We start from the raw sequence: 24,449 nt of genomic DNA, 5'->3' as shown, positions 1-24,449 counted from the left end.
AATAGACAGAAAAAAGGGATTCAAGTTAAAACTGACATAGTGACAGGAGAAAGCAACATTCATCAGAGAGAACACACACTTTAATCTAAGCACACAACAGCTCCTAGTGATGTCAGCAGATGTATTGAGTGGGGGATTTTTTTTGTATTTTATTGCTCACCGCTTTGCCAAGTTCTCCATTATCTCCTTTCGGCCCCGGTCCACCATCTACTCCCTGGATAAAAACATGTCACGCAAGAGAAATATAGAACAAAACAATAAGTCGATGACAGATGAATGATAAAAGAATGATGGGCAAACAATACTCACATTGACACCAACTTCTCCGCGGGGTCCGGAATCTCCTGGGAATCCGAGAGGGCCCTGTAGGCAAAACAACAGTGAGTCAGAAACCATCATATAACACGCCGTGACATTAACAGACTGACAGAGGAAGGGAGACAGTCATTGATCCAGAGGGACTATAAGACTCACCGGGTTGCCTTTGGGTCCGTCCTCCCCTGGTGTCCCTCTGACTCCTGCAGGCCCAGCTGCACCGGGCAGGCCAGAGTCACCCTTCTCTCCCACATCACCATTAGCACCCTGTAGGGACACCCAGCAAGTGGAATGAGAAATGGTGTGATTGGTTGTTATTCAGATGTCTTTTGGCACATCCTCCATTAACCCAGAAAGAGCTGGTTCAAGACAACTACGTAGAGACTTTAAAAGTAAGTCATTGGAAAGCTATGTTGATCCAGTGTGGGATGGTGATCGCAAAAAAAAAATACGATTCTTAAGGTTTGGAACGAAGAGATAGCCCCCTGTTTTGACATATGGCTCATAGAGTTCTCCAGTACTTTATATATGGAGAAAATTCGATATGAGATTTCAGGGAAAGCAGATAAGTTCAAAACAAATATGGCAGCCTTTCCTTGACTATATAACAGTACTGATGGGCACCTATATAACACCTCAATGGCCTTTTGTTTTCAGTTTAGCATTTGCCTCTATACAGTATAGTTGTGTGAATTGGAAGACCATGGAAACCTGTGTAGGGGAGTGTGCCATGTTGGTTTTTATTTCATTTCTTCCTTTGTTGTGCAAAGAGAAATAGCCACATAAGATGGAGGGTTGAGCAAGACAGTAAGGACACATGGGAGCAACATGGACTCACCGGACCACCAGTCTCTCCAACTGAGCCAGGGTCTCCAGCTTCTCCGTCCTCACCCTGATAGAGAAGGAACACTCGGTCAACTAAGAACACACACGTTGCACAGACACTGCTGGCTAAAACGAGCACACACACACACACACACACACACACACACACACACACACACACACACACACACACACACACACACACACACACACACACACACACACACACACACACACACACACACACACACACACACACACATAAAACACCATTCATTCTATATATGTGCAGGCATGAGGACAAACTGCATAATAGTTGCTAATGGGATATGCTAACCTTCTCTCCAACAATTCCGGGCTGACCAACTCCACCAGGCATTCCAGCTGGGCCCTATAAGGCAGAAGAGAAAAAGAACAACATGAGTCAAAATGCCTTTAAAAAACAAGGGCAAGTTTGAAATATTCATTAGATCTTTTTGAAAATCAAGTTCTTGTTGCAGTTTTTTAAATCTTTTTTGTTGTGTGTGTGTGTGTTTGTCAGCAGTCCTGCTCAAAGCTAAAACTAGAACAGAATTATCACACCAACACAAGGACAACTTTTCTCAGGTTTTGCTATGTGGATGGTGTCTGAGTCACAGTGAAGTGGAAGCTATTTTCCCCCCTCTCTTGGAAACCTGTTTGTTTGTTTGTTTGTCCGTGTGTGTGTGTATGTGTGTGCGGGCATGTTAGCGTGCGTGCTTGTATGCCAGAGCATTATGTCTTGAGACAAACCCAGTAAAAGCATGTCCTCGGTAGAGTGCACAAACATGAGGGCTGAGTACAGCAATGCACTGCTACAGAGCTCCTGCTGACAGCTGCTTTCCTCACCACGCCCCATTCTACCCCATTTCGCTCTTTTCCACTTTTCCTATATCAATCCTTTTATGAATTCCACCATCTCTGCACCGCTGTACTTCCATGCTTCCTGTGATAAAGCATTAGCGTTGCTCACACAGATTTCTGCAGCTTACTGCTGAATAATTGACCATTGGAAGAGGCTGTAGAGAGACGGCCATTACTAGGGGTAAATATAACTGCCTCTCAGGCATGATAGTCTAATACTTCTTAATGATTCATAGAGCAGCAAATATAACTCTCTCCCAGAGATTATATCCTAATACTATTGAATAATTAACGTTCAGAACCCAGTGGAGGGTCTGTGGCAGGACGTGTTCACTGTACTCTATATGAAGAGATGGAGAATAGAAGAATCCATGGTGTGTGACGATAGGTCATTGTTCAGTCTGAAATTCAGATATTTCTTCTAATGGAAGACATCTTGAATTCAAAGCTGATACATCATCATGTTTTCTTTGTGTCTTAAAAAGGAAGGCATGCAGCTGCCATCACTTGATAACTATAGCAGAATTCCAATATTGTCCCAGGGTGTGTGTGAAATTTCAAAAGTGCATTTGTGAAAATCTGATTTTGGAAAGATAATGTATAAATACAATTTTAGTCCTAGTAAAAATCAAGACCATAGAATAAATATTTTTTAAACCTCAATGAGTTATCCAAAATTGATGTGAGGATATTAGGTAAAAATCAGACCAACAGAAATTATGAAAGATGATCTACATTTATTAATTTATAAGAGCACAATTATGATATACGGTAATGCTGGAAAAGATAATTGTTTGATTATGCTGATTAGCATTACCCAATGAAATGGACCATGCTGGTGCATTTATTAGTTCAACTAATCTAACACAGATTTTTGCAATTGAGCTCATTTTACTTATTACTATAGTCATGCTCACATACAAAAACAAGTTTAAAAAAAATGAAGTAATTAAAAAATGCTGCAATGTACCTCTCCGCCGCTCGGCCCCTGAGGGCCTCTTGGGCCGTGCTGTCCTGGAGGCCCCTGTAGAGACAGAGAGACAGAGAGAAAGAGAAATCAAATGTTTTCAATTGGATCTCAGTGCAGACAATAAGTAAATATCACATCAACGAAACACACAGAAATACACACAGAATTTGAATTAGGGATTGGGCTGCTGCCTCCTAATTGAAATGATGATAGTTAGAAGTCAGGCCATGGTGGATGGCTTATGCAATGGCCCCAGCAGTATCCATGATCATTATCATAGTGACATGATGAACAGACAGGTCATTACCCAGCATATGACACAGGCTCTGATTCCTTCTCACTCTTCCTTCCCCTCCCCCCTCCCCACTTGCTTTCTTATTCCTCTCTTATTAATAAGAAACCCCTACTAGCCTGCACTGTGCAAGAAGACAGACCACAGTATTCTCTGAGCCACACAGTGACGCCGGCATGTCATTTGACTTCTGTGCAGCTTAAAGAGAGCGCCAGGCAATTAATCCTCACTGTGCTCTGCTTCAGTTTCAGTCGAGCTATACGGCTACGCTCTGAATCGCTCTGAAGTCTTGGAGGGAGCCGTGTGTCGTAAAGAGAAGGAAGACACTGAGACAGAGAGACAGACAATCTGTGTCCAGAGAGAGAGAGAAAGAGAGAGAGAGAGAGAGAGAGAGAGAGAGACTGTTTGGAGGAAACACATATCCTTCTGGTGGAGAGATACTGGAGCATTGGAGGGGAGAATTCTGTGATCCGTAACACACACACACACGCGCATGCACGCAAGCAGGCACGCACACACACACACACACACACACACACACACACACACACACACACACACACACACACACACACACACACACACACACACACACACATACACATGAATGAAACTTCCCCACTTTCTCTCTCTGTCTCTCTCTCCTTTTGTTTTGCTTCCATTCTGATGCGTTCGCTGCCTAATCTGGCTGTGGAGAAGAGAGGCTGTAGAGAATCTTGTTGAGCGTGTGTTCATGGTTGACGGCGCTGTGAGGAGACTGTCACAAAGGAGGATGCTCATTAGACAGCCAGAGCTGGGGCTAATCTGATTAGCAGCTGTCACACCGTCTCCCTGCTCACAATCAGTGTGCCCAGCCTCTTCCTTCCTTCCTTCCTCTCTTCCGTCCACTCCACTGCTCCACTGCTTCCTCTACGTCACTCTCTCGCTCTCCATATTTTCTTTCTTTTCTTTTTCTTCCCATACAGGCCCTCTGCATTCTCTCTGAGCGTGTCTCTTTCTTTCACATAAAGTCATGGTCCCGTTTGTCATTCAGCCTCTAAGATCCATCCCACATTTGAAAAGATTTGTTGAGATTGTTTAAGATTTTACACCATCATTATTATGCATATCATTTTAGAAGATAAAGATAGTTACTGTATAGCCAACACACATACAGTCGGGATATACAGTATGGAAAATAATCAAAAGAGTTCTGTTTAAAGGAGCTGTAAGCGGAATGGTTCTTTTAGCTAACTTCCTGTCAGTTACTGCAGTTAGCAATCCCCTCGCTCGTCCCTACGTCACCACATTAATGCATTGCGGTCTTCAAGCAGCAAGTTATCTAGCATCATCTCGGATCCATAAGTGTGATAAAACCGGATAAAACATGATAAAAACCATCAAAACAGACATTGGGAAGGATTTTTACCTGTTCCGCCATTGTAGGCGCATACACATTCACTCATCTGTTGCTCTGGCGTGCACCGGCAGTGAGACCACGGAGTGTATATACTATATATGATTGAGACGAGTGACGGTTTGTAGCGTTCTCTCTCCTGATTGGATAAAAAATCGGGATACTACAACATTTTAATTGGGCTATTACTGCAAATCAGAATGACTTGGAGACCTGTGATATGACGTCCGCACTCTGTTGAAGTGATTGCTGTAGGAATATGGAGTGATATAACACATATATATTAACACAAATAAACCGCTCACTTCACCTTTAAGTTGTATTTTATAGTTGCTAGTATATTTAACACAATGTTATATGCCATAATATGGTTGAGTGACTTGTATTGAGTAAACTGCTAAGGACAACTACTTGGCAGAGCTCATGTGTAATTTTTATTGCTTTAACAACCCCTACAATGTGTAAGCATTGTTCAGATGTAAACACTTTCAATGTGTCATAATTGTAATGCGTGTGTGTGTGTGTCTACTTATAATGGCAGCTTTTAATTCAAGTGTGCCATTTCCAGGGTCCTGACATTGTGCATGCTGGCATACTGGTGTGGTTATAGGATACTAACCTGGATCAGGAGAACCATTATCAAGGTTAACAGTGACACCTATGATTGTTCCTGTTATGATGAGTCCAATTATTTGCCTTGTCGTGTCTAAGCAAGTCACAAATATAAAGCCATGTTTTCCTCCGTTCCTCAAAAGGTTTGGCTGACTGTCAGTCAAGGCTCTTAGGCATGTGTGAGCAGAATAGCTTAAATTCAAAACCTTTCCCCTAATGATCAGTCTTCACGTATTTGCACAACAGGGATTTAAATCACATCTAATCAAGGACTCAGCCCCGCTCAGAACCACTGGCCTGTAGTTTGAGGGCGGTAAATGTTAATGATTATTGGCAAAGGGAAAAGGTTGGTTCACTACTTGAACACACAGCAGCAGAATCAGCACAGTTGCTTCTAACAAAATAAATAGGTGACACTAATTCAAGTTTAATGAGCTGTGGTGGGGTGTTTGTGGGGCCAGTTATAGTTCATAGAGCGTAATCTGGGAAACTATACTAGGTCAAAAAGAATCTTCAAAAAACAAGATCATTTCTCCTGTCCACCTAATTGGCCCATTATAGTATTTTGTTTCTTTAATTGGCTTTTTCGGAAATGACATTTTCTCTCATTTTACGAAATAATAATTAACCATGGAATTATTGTATTACAGTATAATTCTCTTGTATGAAGGGAGCTTGAGATACATCACAATGGGGTTTGCATTTCAAACTGATTTTCTACTGTCAGTAGGTGATTGTTGCACTCATAGATCATTCTCTGTGTGGCACACTACTACTCGTTATGGTGCAGTGTCGTTTGTACAGTGCTGCAGTTTTGAGAACACACCATTACTAATGAATTAACAGACACCCTCTGTATTACACCCTAACTATTCCAAGAAATCACTTCCTTGTTATTCTTCTAATGAATGCATGTATATATGTTTGATCTTCAAAAGATCCATTACCCTGCTTTTGATACTGAGGAGAAAAAAAAAAAAAAAAAAAAGCGGTCCAAGCTGAAAAACACATTCAAAGGTTTTTGGAAAAGTGAAGAAAAAGTCAAGTTGGAATTCAATATCAGACACGAACCAAAATACAATGCAAAGTCATACGGTGCAAGATGATGTGAAGAAAGTGGTGTTGAGAACAGACCGGAGGGACTGACTCTGGTCCAAAGGCAAGGTTGAGATAAGTGTTATACGTGTCTGAGATTGCTGAGCAGTATACTCAACTCACCATTGAACCAACATGCCCGGTCTCGCCTTTCTCTCCTGGTGGTCCTGGCATTCCCTACAAAGGCAAAATATGCAGATGATGTACTATTGAGTATAAATTAAGATGACAACTTTTTTTACTTATGGTATGTAATGTTGTGTATCTATGTGATCGAAATAAACTAAACTAAATATGCCCATGCTCAGGCAGGAAATGGCAACGGGGTGTAGACATGGGAAAGTATATACATGGGAAACAAGGGACAATCCAGTGGATATTCAGGCTGTTTTATAATTGCTAGTGTTGTGTTACCTGCAGTCCAAAGGGACCCACTGTCCCCTTAAAGCCCCTGAGTCCTTCATCTCCTTTGGCCCCGTTCATGCCCTGTTGCCCACGAGGGCCAGGCTCACCATCTGTACCCTGAAACACACACACACACACACACACACACACACACACACACACACACACACACACACACACACACACACACACACACACACACACAGGCAGATTGCCATTGTCAACAATGCAATTAACAATCCCATAGTAACTTATTAACTTATTACCGTGTGTTTTTATTGAGTTTGTGCAACATACTGTGGGTCCCGTCTGGCCCACTGGTCCTTGAATTCCAACAGGTCCTGGGGGTCCCTGGAACAGTGAGAGAGAGAAAATTCAATACACATGCAGAGGCTCAATAAACGTGATTAAAACCATCTGCTCCTTCCAACAGAGGATGTACTGTCCAAACAAACAGTTGCTGTGGTTAATTGCCCCAAATACATTTTTTAAGCCAATTTTTCCTCCACCTCCTGTTGATGCATTGCTAGGGCCATTTTGTATTGCATTCATACTCACTGCTCCTCCTTTGTCTCCTTTGCCGCCTTTCTGGCCTGGTCCTCCTGTCTCTCCCTATGGAGACAGATGCACATATGTCAACACACATACACACAAACAAACAAACAAACAAACAAACTATTAAGTCCCATAATCACTGCAGTGCTTTGGTCCATGCTAGCGGTCCCATGTAAACTAACCCTGTCCCCGTCCTCTCCTGGAGGCCCAGAAGGTCCAGTGATCCCTGGCAGCCCCCCAGGTCCTGACTCTCCATCATGCCCGGCGGGGCCTGCAGTCCCCTTCTCTCCCTAGGGAGCAGATGGTGGAGAAACAGCACACGCACATCTAGCAAAATGCGACAATACGTATTATCCCCGTAAAGCAGCATGACACATTGATTAATGTGTCTATATACCGGGAAAGAAACTCACACTTGGCTTGATCACATTACATTCATGTACGCTGCCTCGCTTTCTTTTCTCATTGTGACAAATTCCAGAAAACGAGATCACGATCACAGGTTGTATATCACCCAGTGCTCGGAGGTGACGGTACAGCACATTGAATGTTAGTTAGTGGACATTTTTGCTTCAGAAACCAAAAAATAGGCAATGTTCCAAATCTTACTGGCTCGCCTTTCTCCCCCATGGGCCCGGCAGAGCCCACTCCACCAGGCCTCCCCGTCTCCCCGATGGCCCCGGCCGGCCCCGAGGCGCCCCGCTCTCCAGTGGCGCCCTGTGAACATAGAGCAGATAGAGAGGTGAATGGAGACCGTCACACACTTCCCTCTTTGATTTAATGCGGTGGTCACGATCACTGATCACCATGGAAACAGCCTCCCGCTTCAAGTGCCCTTGTATTTCCATCTGACATAGCGGCTGAACAAAGAGAGCGGGGATGGGGTAGGAAGTAATCTGACTTACAATAGCTCCTGCAACACCTGGTAGGCCCTCTCCTCCCTTCAGACCTGCAGGACCCTGAAGAGACACAGGCACACACACACACAAAGCGGTCACAAATCAATCCACAACCTAATCACTACACACAGTTTACCACCTGAGTTAGTTAATAAAAAGCTTTGTTTCAGTTTTGGCAGATTTTCTTTCTTTTTGCAAAAGTCTAACGTCGTGGGCACACTTTCGTAAAAATCGCAAGCGTCTCATTTTCAAGAGAATCTGAGGTTGATAGTGAGTGGAGGTGCTGAAGTGAGGATGTATGGGAGTTTGCATTACCATAGCACCAGGGTTCCCTCGGCTCCCTCTGAAGCCTTGGAGCCCTGCAGGGCCACTTTTCCCAGAGGCTCCCTGCGGACCTGGGTCTCCCTGGAAACCACACATACACACACATATGTGATTAGAGATGAGGCAAGTAGCCAGCAGCCAGCAGGGCCCTTATGCAATCATAAATCACACCAACCACTGAGTCACACCAAGAGAAGGAACATTTATCTTTTTACGAGCCATGATATACTCAACAGCGCATGGTTTCCCGCTGTTATTTATTAGCAAATTAGCGGATAGGATGAGACCCAGGAGATAGGATATATTCAGGCAGAGCTGAGAGGTTCCTTTGGCTTTATCTAATACATCAGTATCTTAGCGATATATGACAGGATGTTATGATCATGACATTATGATGAAGACCACTCACCTTGGCACCCTCCTTTCCGGTACTTCCTGGTAAACCGTGCTCACCGGGTGGTCCAGGGGAACCCGGGTGACCTCTGTCACCTGTTGGTCCTGTCTCACCAGAATGGCCCTGAAAACATCCAAGTTACACAACGCTCATCACTGAAAAGTTCTTTTTTTAAACTTGCCATCCAAAACAAACAGCTGTTTCCTTAAGAATCAACGTGTTAGCTATACCGTTAGCTGACCCGCTCACCTGTGGTCCAACAACACCTGAGGGTCCAGGGGCTCCATTCTTTCCTTGGAAGCCCTGAAAGAATAAGACAAGTGAGTCCAGTGCATCATTAGCTAAGAGTTGAAACAAGAGTCGGTGAGATACTCAGTCATAGCTTCTGGCTTGTTTGCTGTGTTTACACATCCAGTAGATCATGTTGTGGACTCTCAACTCTCTCTCTTAAGTTAATGCCAGAGTGTGCACCTCATAAACAGAGAAAAAAAGGCTCTTTATACATGGCTTTTATTGACAATAAAAGTGACTCACTGGTTCCCCTCTCTGGCCTGGATGACCTGGTAGTCCATCTTTTCCAGTAGGACCCTGAAACAAAAGCATTTTCTTACATCATCGTCATGAACTGAACACTAGCAAAGGTGAGCAGAAAATGTGCACAAGATGCTGTAAAAAATGAGTAAGATTAAACGATAGGGCAAACACACTGAGCATTCCCATCTCAGCCCACTCACATTAGGCCCTTTAGGTCCTGCTTCACCGTGTCTTCCCTGTGGTCCACCGGGCCCCTAGAAAATAATAATACAGACTGTCAAACCCGCTGTCTCAAACCCCCAGATTTCATTTTTACGGTCCCTGCAAAGCCAGAAAAAAACAATCTCGACATCTCGAGATACAGCCTCATAAATCAATGCTGCACAGCCATGATCTTATTTAGCCATGGCATGGCCAGTAATATCCAACATTCACATGATTACCTGTTCTCCCGTGGATCCTGGAGGACCGTCTTGTCCAGAGGAACCCTAGCAGATGGACAAGCAGATGACAAATAAAAACACAATTAAATTAGCGGAAAACATGAGCCGAGCCGATATTTTTTCGTTTTTTCATCTGCCAAACAATGTTTTTAGCTTTCCCAAGATGGCCTTTGAGAGTGTAAACCGATGCATGGCAGGCGATGCTTCATTTTACACGGTCGCATCTCACTGCAGCAGATGGCCATGGTCATCTCGAAAGTGAACCGCAACGAACCAGCTCCAATTGGGTCTGTGCATTCACCCATATTTTTCTTGAAACTGCTAAGGTGTGTGTGCGTGTGTGTTTACGTGTGTGTTTATGTTTGTGTAACTGGGTGCACATATGTCGAGGTGTGCTCACCTTGTCTCCAGGCTTTCCAGTAGGCCCATTTGCTCCTCTTCCCCCCCGTACTCCCTATTGGGAAGCAAACAGCAGTCTGATTAGCACAGGCATAACTCATCCAGTGGTGGAAGATAAACCCTGGGTGAAGTGAAAACAACACTGCAGTGATGTAGCAGTGTGCTTCCTGCAAGTTGTAATGGATGTCTAATTGGTGCAAATACAGCTATATACAGTGAGAAAAACACATGGTGTAATAGGCATCTGACTTATAGCTCTACTCACATTAGGACCTCTTTGCCCCCCAGGCCCTTGCTGGCCAGCTGGACCCTGCATCGTAGAGGTGAACAATTGTTAAGTTATTTTACAAACAGCTGCATTAGTCAAGTCAAGTCAAAGTTTATTTATATAGCATATTTAAAAGTGCTACGAGGAACTTTTACATATTTCTGAAACAGTCTCATCCTCTGATGATCATAAATTACATATAACAGCAAAAAAAGACCATCTGTGCAAAGAATGCTATCTTTATAAGGGTTTTTGTCAATGCCTTTGTCATGGGGACGCCCACCCAGGAACAACAGCTGGCGTGGTAAAAACACTACCGCTTTTGTCCAAAGGGGGTGCAAGAATGAACACAAACTGAAAGTTCCTCGGAGCACCTTTAAAACAACCTAAGCTCACCAAGGTGCTTCTGTACAGGCTCAAAAACACACACAAGAAAATACCGTATAAGCAACATGAAAAAATAAATAGGAGCATAATAAAACATCAAAATGTCATGCTCAATTTGTATTTAAAAGCCAGTGCGAAAAGAGGTGAGTTTTAAGCAACGTAATATTAATAATCTGAAGCAGGCAGAATTTAAACGTGGGGTTGAAATGACGGCGCTGTCCTCACCCTTCGTCCTTTGTCTCCCAGGACCCCGGCCGCACCGGGGAAGCCAAGTGATCCCTGGAGACACACACAGAGGTTAATCAGCGTCAGCCCTCCATTCATCACTCTTCAGCCCCCATGTCTCATTAACGTATAATTAACCACTGTATCAAATTAAAGCAAATCTAATCCGTGAGCCCAACACAGCCTTAAATACACCATTCATCAACATGTAATGAATTGATGTCATTAGTGGACTATTAATAAAATAGGCTTTTTTTAATAAGCCATTTATCATCCTTCATTTTTAATCAGACAGGAAACAGTCCAGGCCCGAAGATACACACACATCCTGCTGGTTTAAAGAGATCTGATAAAAAAAGGGCCAGAGGAACACATTAACTGATCACAATAGCTGATCAAAGCTAAATCACCTTAGAACCTAGTTTTCCTGGGTATCCGGGCAATCCAGGCACACCAAGTTTACCCTGCAGAGAGAGAGAGAGAGAGAGAGAGAGAGAGAGAGAGAGAGAGAGAGAGGGAGAGAGAGAGAGAGAGAGAGAGAGAGAGAGAGGCAGGATAAGAGGGGAGGAATAAACAACCCAAATAAATAATGAAAAGGGAAGTGTGTAAACACCATTTAATTACGACTTTTTAGGACATTACTGCTGACTATGCATGTACCGATCCTGCGGTATATATCTCCAAATGCACACAGTGATGACAGAAAGATTAAACATGCGCATTTTAGTTTAGTGGCAGTTCTGCCGTAGGAAGGGGCTGTGTGACCAGATGTAATAAATGTGAGGCCATTAAAATCCATATGTTCAGTATTTGCAACGATTTCTAGACGCTTTATAAGAAAGTTTTGTCACAACTGAAGACTTGGCTACAAGAAACAAGTGTAACTGTACTACCTAACATTTTAATGACTGTAGAAGCATAACGGTTGCATTGCAGAGAGAGAGATAGTCTTTTGGAGAGGGCTGTGAATCTTTTGGAATCCTGCGATTCGATTCGATTCCTGGGGTCACGATTCAATTCAAAATCTAATTTACGATTCAGTTTAAAAGAGGATTTCAGAATCTGCTCCAGTCCACTGTGCGCTAAGAGGCGTTTTATTGGCATGAAATCAAATTAAAGTCCATGTCTTATTCTTCTTCATTTAAGTCTATTTTAATTTGAAGCTTGTAATGCATGTGATTTTAGGCAAATCAACATACAGGCAGCAGCAAAATACTTATATATATTTTTTAAATAAAATATTTAAAAAATAAGAAATTCAATTATTATTATTTTTTTGTGAGGAGATAGGATTCGCCACCCCTAATTTTGGAGGTCCTTATCCTAGTCTTTTGTGCCCCAAACTGGTCTTGTAATGTAAAAGTACCTTCTCGCCAGCTATCCCAAGAGCGCCTGCTTCTCCCAGGGACCCCACTTGGCCCTTAAGCCCCTCAAGTCCATCCTCTCCACGGGGGCCAGAGGCTCCGTTATCACCCTAAAGACAAGAATGAGAGTATGAGGGAAGTGGTGATTGTATCTTCACTTGAATACAAAATAACTGGGAGGAATGCTATAGGCTTGTGTTGTGTTTTTCTGACGCTCTCACCCTGTCTCCCTTGATGCCCATGTCACCTTTGAAGCCCGGGAAGCCATCTTCTCCCTATGGTGCATTGAGGAGAGGTTATGTTTATTAAAAATCCTTACATTTGAATTTGCCCGTCTTTGACAGTCACACTAGTTTGACAACAAGCTACAAATAAACGACTGTGTGTTTGACTTACCTTCTCTCCTTTGCTCCCCTTAAGACCCCTTATTCCTTCTCCTCCCTGTAAAAAACAAAGTGAAGGGAACCATTTCATTTAACCAATATCTGGCATCACTGACAACTCTACTCACAAGAAAAAGCCTCGCATTGAGAAACTGTATTTCCAGTAAAGACCCCAGTGTAAGACACTGAAATGATTTATAAGTGTGTGTATTGATTTTTTTTCTCTACGCCCCTAACATTGCTCTGTTACTGAGCGGTTATTGACATTTGACATCAGTTATTAGATTGATTTCATACTAATGATTTGCCAATAAAGACAAGCTTCCCCTTGATGTTGAGCCAAATTACAAGACAAGTTAATGTGAAACAACAGAAAGAAAACAAAAAACAAACACAGAGCAAATTGCCACCTTTATTACTTGTATTCTTCCATTTCAAAAGCACACTCTGTCAAAATGGACTGCTCCACAAAACCACACACACACACACACACACACACACACACATAGACTGACATTTCTCCCATCCGTCAAATCTTTTTACACACTGTTGTTATAGTAGTCCCCTTGAGAGCCGAGGTGCTCTGCCTCCGTGTCTGTCATGTGTCAGTCATGGACTCAAACAGCTTGTCGGTTTCGCAGGTAAACATACGAGTTGAATGAAGTGTGCAAAGGAGAACAGATATCTGGGTGGACGTTACACTTCCACATCATGATGCATTTATAGCTCACCTTGACTCCTCTGGTCCCTGGGTAACCGGCAGGCCCCGAAGCACCTGCTAAACCCTGTGTCGAAAAACAACAACAACATCATCCTTCAGTGTTAGCTAAAATGCATTGCTCTGATTGGTTATGAGTAAGCAGCAGGGCACTTAGTTCCTGTGTCCTGTTCTTGATTGTCATTTAGCATTTGGTTAAATGGAAGAAGTGGATGATGATGCTGATGAGTGCATGCCGCAGACCCTAATGAGGTAATGCTCCTGCCGCACAATAAAGATGATGACATCGTATAAGAGAACACAATGATTATAACGATGAGCAATATTGTAACCCTAATGTGAGTGTGAGTGCACAGTTAGAATAGATGGCGAAGGAAAGAAGAAAGCATGATACTGCACTCTGAATATCTTGACTATTACAGGCAGGCAAGCCTTCAGATTATGCAGTTACCCACTTGGATGCCTTTCTCTCCCGGGGGGCCCTCTCTTCCTGGGTGACCCTGAAACCAAGACAACAGGATTCAGATTAACTTAGCACGGCTGCTGCAAAATACATCATCATTGTCTCACTCCTTTTTAACAGAACACTTTCTGAGAGCAACCAACCAACCAATGAAGAAAAGGAAACACCAGCGGCGCTTAAGAGCCAGAAGAGCCGTGCAAATATCATTCTGTGTCACAAAGCCTGGCAGAACAATACGTGGGAGGAGGGGACATTAAGTGAAACTCATTCAAATGTGTCTGACTGCAATCTAAAATGCATTGTGGGGAGAGATGAGAAACCCCTTGTGTTCGGGAAGATTTCTCATTCTTCTCTAAATGTCACACTTTGAATCTATTCAAGAGATACCTACTGTGTCCCCCTATTGGCAGACGCAGAAAATGCAAGATGGCAATTTAGTTTTCCTCTCTCATTTTTTACGGACAGTTCTTACAGCAACCAACAGTGTACACCAAAGGCTTGCTGACTAGGTCTACTCCTCTATGGATAAGTACATTGAAGCTCAGGTCATAAGGTGATGTATATAGCTTTTTTCTAGGGATTTAGTCTTGTATATATTATAGGGATTCTGTAAAAAATAAAGCGTATCAATAGACAGGTAAGCAAGCTGTGCCGACTCTGAAGACTCTTCTATTAAATCAGTTGATAGCTGTCGAGTAGTCGCACATGTTCAGTTGCATTGTCAATTGAGAATCTTGAGTTGACTGATGCACTTGCAACAGTCCATGCACTCTTTATTTTCACGTATATGGATGCTTGACGTGCGAAGGTTAATGTGAGTTTGAGCAATGGCGTGCATTCATGTATTTCTGTGTCTGTACTTACAGAAGGGCCATCGATGCCTGCAAGTCCCAGCATGCCTTGTTTTCCCTGGGGACCCTGTATCGGACAAAGGAGAGTCATGAATAGTGAGCTGAGTTGAGCTTAGGATATGATATAGCACCTCGACTTGTGCCTTAGAGACCACTTTGCACATTTCACACATGGCTGCTCCTCATCCAAACATTTTGTAATGATGAAAGAAATAAAAAAAAGTACATTTTTTATTTATTTTATCGGTCTAGCCCTCGTGAATGTTCACGGGCATAGGCTGTCCCTTGTGGTGCCTGCCTGTTATGCCCCTGTGTGTGTTTCTGGTGTATTGATTTCCTGTCTAGCTATGTCTTGTCTGAATGGGAGCTTAGGAATGGTTGTGGTTGTACACTCCAGCTCAACCGTTGTCCCCTGGGTATGTAATGACAGGGGTCAGAAAGGTCACAGCTTTAATTCTGAAATGAAGTGAGAGACATGCTACCTACCTTCTCTCCTGGCAGGCCAATGGGACCCTGAGGACCGGGCAAGCCCTGGACCGGAACAAAGCATCAATCAGGTTAAGTGTCACAACACCACGGAGAAAGACTGGGAGTTGTGGGTTAAGGTTGAATCTGTGTGCATTAAATATGGCCTGTGTGTGTCATGGGCAGTATGTGTGGGTGGCCTTTTGCAGTGCAGGGCGTTGAGTGGATTGTTGACATGCTGGGAAATTTACATTTTGATTACATCTCCTGTATATGATTACAGTTTTTCTCAGTCGCTTTGGTGCTTTTCTCACATCACTATTAACATTTGCACAGCAGTTAGTGCATTTCTCAAAACAATTGCAAACTGCAAAACCTAGTGGATAACCTGCAAAAGTACGTCACTTGCTCAAAATGGATAGTCTATTCCTCAAAAGCAAGTATTCATGTCAATGAAACTGCCAGTGTCATCAAAATTAGAAGTCATGACACCATCGTTTATGAACAAGATAGTCAAATGGCTTTGTCATGTTTTCATTATGACAGTTTATTCTCTCAGTGTTTTCCAATGCAAAAAGAAGGTCAGAACTCGGTGACACTACCTGAAAATGCTCAAGACAGCACTATACACTACTTGTACAGCCTTTTGAAAACGACAGTAAAGCTACACATTGCTGTAGTTAGGGGAGTAAGTGAGTACAAGACACTGAATATGTATGTTTCAAATTTTTACTGTATATGCTCTTTGCAATTCTACAGCATTGTGCAAAAGAAAAATACACTTCAGTCACTTATTTAGAACAAACATAAAAAAACACCCTTTTGGTAGAGCTTTGCACAAATGTGAACAATATAACAGGACATATTGTAACTGAACATATATAGGTAAATCATTCTGGCACATCCAGACGTTCCTGTCTGTCTGGCCACATATTTTCATCTACATCACAACGGATATTATCCCTTGCAATGCAGCGAGGAAAGTCATTGGCTACAACTAATACTTCACACACCTCCTCGTGATTGTAAGCTGAAGTCCACCTGAGAGCAATTGTTCAATTCAGGAGACATTTCCAGGAAAAAATTATAAAGAAAGGTATAAAATTTGCTTGACAGAATTTGATAACTAGTTCAACAATTTTGTATGTAATGACTTAAGCAATGAAATGAAGACTATTAGTTTTATTGGGAACGACTATTCAGCATCCATAAGTATAGTTGACTGACATGACATAAGCAAATGACAATGTTATAAAACAGCAGAGAATTGTATGAAAGCAACTGATACATGTCCAAAAGCATTTGCAATTTGTTCAGAGGAAGGAGAAATTGCAACTATGATGTGCTCAAATGACTAAATGTTGCGGAGGTTGAACTAATAGTTATGAGAATTTTCATTCTGATCTGAGAAAAGCACCAAAGCAACTGAGAAAAACTGTAATATCTCTCCTTTTATTTATTTTTCATAAATAGTGAATTTTGTTGCCTGTTGAAAATGTTACACCACCAAAATAATATTTTTTCATATGGTAGTAAAACAGACTTGTATCCTGAATGAATTTGAGGGTCCTGAAATTCGATAATTTTATTTCTCCAAAAGCGCAAGTAAACCTTCAGTTGTAAAAAAAAAAATACAGATTTCAGTTCAGAAAAAAAATGTATTCCACAAAAATAGTCTGTACGAGAGAGCAAATATTTCTTATGCAACTGTGTCTGCAAGTGACACAGGCTGTGTCTTGATTCAGGGGTTGCACCCTACGTAGGCTGCATTTGAAGACCGATTGCGTCATAGCGGCGCGCAAAGGCTGTCCCGTTTGCAAGGCTCCTTGCAAGGCTCCTCATATGCGGCCGAGAAATGCAGCCTTCGTTTCACGGTTTTGAAGGCTGCATCAGATGGATCCTTCGTGGCCCAACATATCCCAAGATTCATTGCGTTTTTTTCAGAGATGGCATAAAATAAAATAAAAAATAACAAAACAGCAACGTCTTCATAGGCTATAGCCTTCATAGACCGCGAGACTGCGTCCTACATAGGCTGCAACCCCTGAATCAAGACACAGCCTGAGTATATTTGAAGAATATATGGATGCATCTACAGGATGTGTTATAAGAGGATTAAGTCTCAGAGTGACAGGACAGGTTTATTTGGGTTTTGTTGGTGTAATACCTGCTCCCCTGGATTTCCCTGTTGGCCGTGGGGTCCTATCTCTCCAGCTGGTCCCTGATAGAAAAAAAAAAACACTTGTAGTCACACACTGTGCCGCCAAATGAACTATATCAGCCTCGTCACTGGTTAGTGGCCTCATTAGATGGCCACACTAAGCCACTGCGGCCAATGTTTTCTGAAGTTGACAACATTGATTAAGAACTCATTTTCGTATAACAATTAATGGAAATACTGGGGCTAGAAAATGTGTTCATGAAGTCAAGCAGGACTGACCAGGTTACCCTTCGATCCTTGTACTCCATCAATTCCAGGAATACCCTGAGAAAAAATACACAATCAAGATTTCAGAAATAATAAATGAAATATAAAAGTTTAATCAACTCAAAAGAAATGACAACATGGCTTCCTTGTTTATCATCAGTCATATTTTGATGATTCCATGAACGAGAAGACCTTGTTATGGAGTTGAAGGGAGTGAATAGCTTTGATGTTGTAACCAAGGTGATGTTGTCTCACCTGTTGGCCAGTTGTGCCAGGTGGCCCCCTCGGCCCGACAAGACCCCGAGGACCCTGGAGACAAAACACAGCAAATAGTCAGCAGCTAACCTGCATTCATGATGAGATGGAGTGAGTGCAGAATGCTTAATCACAAATCAGATGTAAAAAAGGGTATAAAAATAACAGGCAGAGATGGATAATATATTTCTTTGCATGTGCATGTATTTGTGAGTGCGCCGTGTGTGTGTGTGTGTGTGTGTGTGTGTGTGTGTTTGTGGCCGCATCTGTTTTTGTATGCGGTAGCCACGGAGACCGTGCTAGCCTGTGTTTTTTGTGCGCTCTGTTTTTGTCAGCCTCACTCTTTGTAGGCTGGCCAAGCCACCTGTTCCAAAGCCACATCTGTGATCTCCTGGGAAGTGATTGATATGGAAATATAATCATTCGGGCCAGGATTTTATCTCTTTCCTCCCTCTCTCTCTCTCTCTCTCTCTCCCTTTTTCTTCCCCATCTCTCCATCTCTCTTATCTCTTTCACCACTAACCATATTTCCGGTCTCACGTTTTTCTCTCTCGCTGTCTCACTTCTCCTCCCTCTCATGAAAAGAGCCAGCCTTCCTTTTCTTTCCTGTACCTTTTGTAGTTGAAACACAGCTTTCGTAACATGTCTTATGGCACTCTATTTTCTTGCTGCACTGGGTGTTCCATTTCATTTGGAGGGGACAGAACCCTGCGGAGCCCAAAAGTCACCTACTGGGAGAAAGATGGAGTGTGAGTCATAACCAATCAGCCACTTTCCACCGCAGCAGAGATGTGCAGAAAAAAAATATGTGTAAGATTCTTCAAGGGTGCTCTTAAGATCTTTGCTGACTCCCAACGAGTTACTACGCAGATGGTATCTCAATGACAGTTTTGAGTATAGTATACGCTGGCATGCTATGTATGCCCAATGCCCATTGTATGTTTGTGTTCCAGCTGCTCGCCTTTCTTCCAGTGACCTTTTCTCTCTTAATGCTAGGTTGAACACTGTGGCAGGATGGCATTAATAAGGTCTGACTGTCCTAGTTTGTATAGTTTGTTGTTGTACAATGCAGAATAATGCGTTTCTAATGTGTTTGTACATGTACAACACAAGCAGTGGATGTTGTACTTTCCGTCATAGTAAATGATTTTGGAAGTTATTTTCCTGACGTGTCTGCTGGAGCTTTTACAGTAATTCAGTGATAACTCATAATCCCTTCAGGGGTTTAGGAGGAAATAATGAGTTTTACCTTGAAAGAAGAAAAATATTTTTTTGTTTGTTTCCGCTAGTCTTTCTGAGAACCCTGAATAACAGCCTTGATTATTACATCCTCTTCATCAGGTATTTTTAGTTAACAGCAGTAATAAACATATGAGAGGCATTTAGAGGGAGAATTACATCCTTCCAGATGTGGTTTACTCACAGATTCACCCGGTTGCCCTCTCGGCCCAACGGGTCCATCAGATCCCTGAAAATCACAAAGACAGAAACACATTCAACACACACACACACACACATCTCATACACCTCTCTCTCTCAGTCAACCTCAGGCGTGGAGATACATTTATATCCCCACAGACATAATCTGTGAAAATGTGGCTCATTAAAGAAATTCACTGCCTGACAGATAAGGCTCAACTATCTTTGAGCAAGACTAATAGACCGCTCTCTATAAAACTTCACCCGCCCACCCGCCCGCCTGCCTGCATATGATACTATCTTGACAGAGCGCTCTCTCTCTTTCGTATTTTTTCAATTCTACTGTATGTCAGGGATGCGTTGCATTGCTTTCATGTCTTTTTTAGCCCAGCGTGATTAGAACATTCAGGAGTTTATGACTGCGTTTCGGGTAAAGCCCCACTTTGATCTGTGCTGCTTTACAGTCTTAAATGGTTTGTAGAATTGATTCATTGATCTGGAAAGGTTTTCCCTTTCAACCTTGAAAAAAAAACAGATACTGCTGCAGGATTTGTTTTTCTGCTGCTAGATAAGTTTAGCTCATTCAAGTACGGTGCACTCACCCTCTCTCCTGGTTCTCCAAAAGGCCCATGAGGACCGGGCTTCCCTCTGTCCCCCTACAAGAGAAAAGCATTAGCCACAAGCCTCAAGTTATTTACACTGTTCTTCTGCTTATTGCTGAGCTGCGTCATGCATGAGGATGCTTTTGTGTAGTGTAAACTGTCATCACAGAAATCACATCAATCAACATGATCATAATATGCAAATAAACATCTGCCATGTGATGTGTAAGGTATTCATGCAAGCCGTGCTGCTGGCATGTTTTCATGTCTGAATGACTCAATCAGTGAATTACATGATGGCAATATTAAGTTACCAAAAATCTAACTCACTCTGTGGCCCTTGTCTCCCGGGAGACCTGGCAGGCCGTCAAAACCCCTGTCACCCTGGAAAAGTAATAGAAAAGCAAGCGTATTAAACCTTGAAACACAAAACACACACACACACACACACATATGGCAATGTGTAAACATTAGCAGAATTGTACTGAAAGTGTCCCCTGGCAGAGCCTCCCATCTGCTCTGTAGTAGTATGTGTTTTGGGGGAGAGGGAAATTTCAGATTAGCTAGTAGGTTTCGCTAAAATGCTTCTTTGACCGATAAAGACTCTGCTGTTCTGTCAGAGCCGGTATCAAGGGAGTCTGATTTATTCACTAAGCTCTTCCTGCAGCTGTATTGAGTTGCCTCGTTTGTCGATACATATAATAAGCTGTAGGCTGCTGGACACCTAAAGGCTTACACTTGCAAGTTAAGAGAGTTTGTTATCGGACAAGACCTTGATGTCCTACAGTTAAAAAAACACGTGTGGGATTATTGTTGTTCATGGAAATTTGATGGTAACCTAACACCAAACACTCATCATGAGGGTCTAACAACTGGCAACGTAGCATTCATTATAACAGGGATATTAACCTCAATTCATATCAAGATGTGCAGTTTACCCATAAATACTTTGTTGGAACAAAAAACATTTTTAGGTTCTCGGTACGACTCAATGAATTGAGATTATTACTACTGCAATGCGGTGCGGGGAGAAAAGAACTTACTTTGGAGCCTGTTTCACCTGGAGCTCCGCGACCTCCATCCATTCCTGCACGCCCCTGTGAGACACACACACACTCCAGTTCAAATAGGTTTTTGTTCTATAGTACATCAGGCACAGCATGCTTTTAACAGAAGATGCAGTTGCAGAGGGTTTTGGTGCGGGAAATGCAATTCTCAAAGATATCTCACCCTCTTCCCTGATCTCCCTTTCATTCCTGGGGTGCCTTGCGACCCTAGTAATCCCTAATATGAAAAAGGAAGATACATTGACAAAAGGTGTAAAGAGTGTCACAGAAAACCATGTGACAAAGGTGGTGAAGGGAAGAAGCTTGTCTTACAGAAGGACCATTGTCTCCACTCTCTCCTTTAAGGCCAGAGGGACCTGGCATACCCTGCCAAACAAATGATGAGATTATTAATTAAAGCCTGACATTCAACTCTTCACTCAAATGAAGGACACAACAAACAAAATACAAATGAGTTTGAAATAATCATCTTACATTTTGCAACCCTGAAGTAATTTCACAAACACAACAGTGTTATCATACTGAACATGCATGATGATGAGATCAGAGCTTGGCTGTGTTCGAAACGGCCTACTAATGTCCTCCCTCCTACATACTCAACACGTGTATACTACCTACTGTCTACTTAACAATCAATTGTGTATGTGAGGTTCGTCGGACCATTTACACTGAAGTATATAGATGCAATAAAGATTTTAATTTTTTTAACTTCCATGTCGTTTGAGAAGACGCAATGCATTGTGGGGCAGTTGAGTAGAAAAAGTAACCTATCGATCCATTACAAATAATCTTCCTGGAAGTAAGTACTCATCGGGGCATCTCTCACCTACACAAACTCGCATACACAACCACAACATACTCAAATTGAAAAATTAGTATGAGTAGGATGTTGGTAGGGCTTTTCGAACACAGCCCTTGTTTCTGGTCAGAGAGAATGTGAAATGAAGGGTTACAGGAGCATATTGAGTCCAGGGGAGAGAGCCTCTTACCTCTGGGCCTGACCGACCTGTAAGACCCAATGGGCCTGGAGGTCCCTTCATTGACATCTGGAAGAAAAAAACACAACTGGAAGATTTATGTGTGAACATTGGGATGTACCTGTTCAATTTGAGTATGAATTGTATCTGGTCTTCATACAGCATGACATTTAAAGGTGCACTATGCAGTTTCAAGGATGGGGGAGATTTGTTTACATTTGCAGAGCCTACGGTGAGTTTACAAAACATATAATTTTTTTTAGTTTCTTAGTATTGAATAATTATATCATCATTAATCAGAACACAATTATTTTGAGGCACCTGGAACCAAACTTAAGACTAGAATATTTTTGTAAACAAAACGGTGGGTGAAACAGTAACTTTTCAGGTAGCTTTCTAACTTCAAACAGTATTCCGAGGATCCAATTTTCCTCACAGGAAAATTGGATAGTGCACCTTTAAAAAATATCAACATGTGAAAAAATGAATAACAATCATGTATTTGTGTAGGAACTTTCAAACATATATGCAGCTCAAAGTGCAGAACGAGTACGGACACGTCTATAAGAAATACCAACCATAATAAGCAATAACATAAAGAGAGTGTGGAATTAATTTAAACATATGGCATACAGTGACATCAAAGTACATGTGTGTGTGTGTACCTGGGCCTGTTGCAGGATAGCCTGAGCCTGGGCCTCCTGTGGAGACACCACTGGTCCCTTTTGGGAATCACCTCCATACTGGAACTGAAAGGCAATGACAATGAGGAATCAGTCCCCACTGCAAGACTCCCCCAATGGAAATGAAGTTCAATCACACAGCCCCCCCTTGTGGTCACAACACTACTCCACACTGGGAAATGGTGTGTGTGTGTGTGTGTGTGTGTGTGTGTGTGTGTGTGTGTGTGTGTGTGTGTGTGTGTGTGTGTGTGTGTGTGTGTGTGTGTGTGTGTGTGTGTGTGTGTGTGTGTGTGTGTGTGTGTGTGTGCGTGCGTGTAAGCAATCGTTAAAAATCGTACCGGTAGCATCAACAGGGTTCCTGGAGGACCTGGAATCCCATCAGCCCCTGCAAGACCAAGACGTCCTGAGGGACCCTGAAAAATAAAGGAAAGGGATTAAAATCAGCTATACGGTGTGTGTGTGTGTGTGAGAGAAAGAGAGAGAGAGTAAAGGAGTGAGACAGGGAAAAAGAGATAAAATCTACAATGAGAGAAGAAACAGCCCTTCGATCTAATCACTGCAAAAACAACCTTTGCGCCATCTTCACAAGGCATGTCACCCGCACACACACACACTGCCTTATCTTCTGTTTACACGCTGTGACAATCAATTTTAACAACTCATTTAATGGTGCACAGTCGGATTGTGTTCATCGGGTTACTGTTAAAGTTATCTAATAAGTATTCAAATTGGTAACATGCAGTGCTCTACTAGTGATTATAATAAATATGTACCAAATGTTATATTATTCCTAGTACTGACTTTTGCGAAATAACTGGAAATAAAATATATATATAGAATACATATTTAAATTTCTGGCACAAGTGAAGTTGTTTTATTGAATTATTGACAGACAGACAGACAGACAGACAGACAGACAGACAGACAGACAGACAGACAGACAGACAGACAGACAGACAGACAGACAGACAGACAGACAGACAGACAGACAGACGGATAGACGGATAGATGGATGGATAGATGGATGGATGGATGGATGGATGGATAGACGGATAGATGGATGGATAGATGGATGGATGGATGGATGGATGGATAGACGGATAGATGGATGGATGGATGGATGGATGGATGGATGGATGGATGGATGGATGGATGGATGGATGGATGGATGGATGGATGGATGGATGGATAGTAATTAAATAACAATTACAAACTGGGAAATTACAGACCATTTGCTTATGTGTGTCTGTGTGCGTGTGCTTGGGATGTTCCATTGTGATGAATCATGGACAACTACATTTCTGTAAGGAATCACACCCACTCATACCCACACAACAGTAAATGAGGTCAAACATGTGAGTCAACATCTGTCCCTGAAGTCCAGTAGTTTCCTATTCAGGACTGACGCGGGTCATTGTGATCCCATCAACATGTTAGTTTCAAAGTCAGGTCACATATAATATATATAAAGCCACAGCTCTGTCCCACAGGTAAAGAGTCAAACCGGGCCAAACCACTCCCAATGGAAACAGGTCCAGGGCCAAACGCCACACT

The 24,449-nt window shown here is 42.4% G+C and overlaps 1 protein-coding gene across 1 annotated transcript in view; it reads right to left on the bottom strand.

Moving 5' to 3' along the window:
* The window catches only part of col5a3a (collagen, type V, alpha 3a), a gene marked incomplete at its 5' end in the record, with an annotated part of 52,588 nt that overhangs the window by 8,510 nt on the left and 19,629 nt on the right, over positions 1-24,449 (bottom strand). The window contains 42 exons of the mRNA XM_080044021.1: positions 161-214; positions 310-363; positions 475-582; positions 1,154-1,207; positions 1,478-1,531; positions 2,993-3,046; positions 6,511-6,564; positions 6,802-6,909; positions 7,090-7,143; positions 7,351-7,404; positions 7,530-7,637; positions 7,957-8,064; positions 8,253-8,306; positions 8,562-8,651; positions 8,980-9,087; positions 9,214-9,267; positions 9,499-9,552; positions 9,699-9,752; positions 9,942-9,986; positions 10,342-10,395; positions 10,606-10,650; positions 11,221-11,274; positions 11,631-11,684; positions 12,587-12,694; positions 12,806-12,859; positions 12,981-13,025; positions 13,699-13,752; positions 14,141-14,185; positions 15,013-15,066; positions 15,486-15,530; positions 17,632-17,685; positions 17,905-17,949; positions 18,148-18,201; positions 19,571-19,615; positions 20,169-20,222; positions 20,499-20,552; positions 21,212-21,265; positions 21,399-21,452; positions 21,548-21,601; positions 22,225-22,281; positions 22,878-22,961; positions 23,234-23,308. Of these exons, the coding sequence (XP_079900147.1) occupies positions 161-214; positions 310-363; positions 475-582; positions 1,154-1,207; positions 1,478-1,531; positions 2,993-3,046; positions 6,511-6,564; positions 6,802-6,909; positions 7,090-7,143; positions 7,351-7,404; positions 7,530-7,637; positions 7,957-8,064; positions 8,253-8,306; positions 8,562-8,651; positions 8,980-9,087; positions 9,214-9,267; positions 9,499-9,552; positions 9,699-9,752; positions 9,942-9,986; positions 10,342-10,395; positions 10,606-10,650; positions 11,221-11,274; positions 11,631-11,684; positions 12,587-12,694; positions 12,806-12,859; positions 12,981-13,025; positions 13,699-13,752; positions 14,141-14,185; positions 15,013-15,066; positions 15,486-15,530; positions 17,632-17,685; positions 17,905-17,949; positions 18,148-18,201; positions 19,571-19,615; positions 20,169-20,222; positions 20,499-20,552; positions 21,212-21,265; positions 21,399-21,452; positions 21,548-21,601; positions 22,225-22,281; positions 22,878-22,961; positions 23,234-23,308 (2,619 nt within the window). The remainder of the gene's footprint in view (positions 1-160; positions 215-309; positions 364-474; positions 583-1,153; positions 1,208-1,477; positions 1,532-2,992; positions 3,047-6,510; positions 6,565-6,801; positions 6,910-7,089; positions 7,144-7,350; positions 7,405-7,529; positions 7,638-7,956; positions 8,065-8,252; positions 8,307-8,561; positions 8,652-8,979; positions 9,088-9,213; positions 9,268-9,498; positions 9,553-9,698; positions 9,753-9,941; positions 9,987-10,341; positions 10,396-10,605; positions 10,651-11,220; positions 11,275-11,630; positions 11,685-12,586; positions 12,695-12,805; positions 12,860-12,980; positions 13,026-13,698; positions 13,753-14,140; positions 14,186-15,012; positions 15,067-15,485; positions 15,531-17,631; positions 17,686-17,904; positions 17,950-18,147; positions 18,202-19,570; positions 19,616-20,168; positions 20,223-20,498; positions 20,553-21,211; positions 21,266-21,398; positions 21,453-21,547; positions 21,602-22,224; positions 22,282-22,877; positions 22,962-23,233; positions 23,309-24,449) is intronic.

Source organism: Ammodytes marinus, assembly GCF_949987685.1.
Source record: "Ammodytes marinus genome assembly, chromosome: 16".
Lineage (NCBI taxonomy): Eukaryota > Metazoa > Chordata > Actinopteri > Uranoscopiformes > Ammodytidae > Ammodytes > Ammodytes marinus.
The sequence above is the reverse complement of the archived record's forward strand: the minus strand, read 5'-3'. Positions and strand labels throughout refer to the sequence as shown.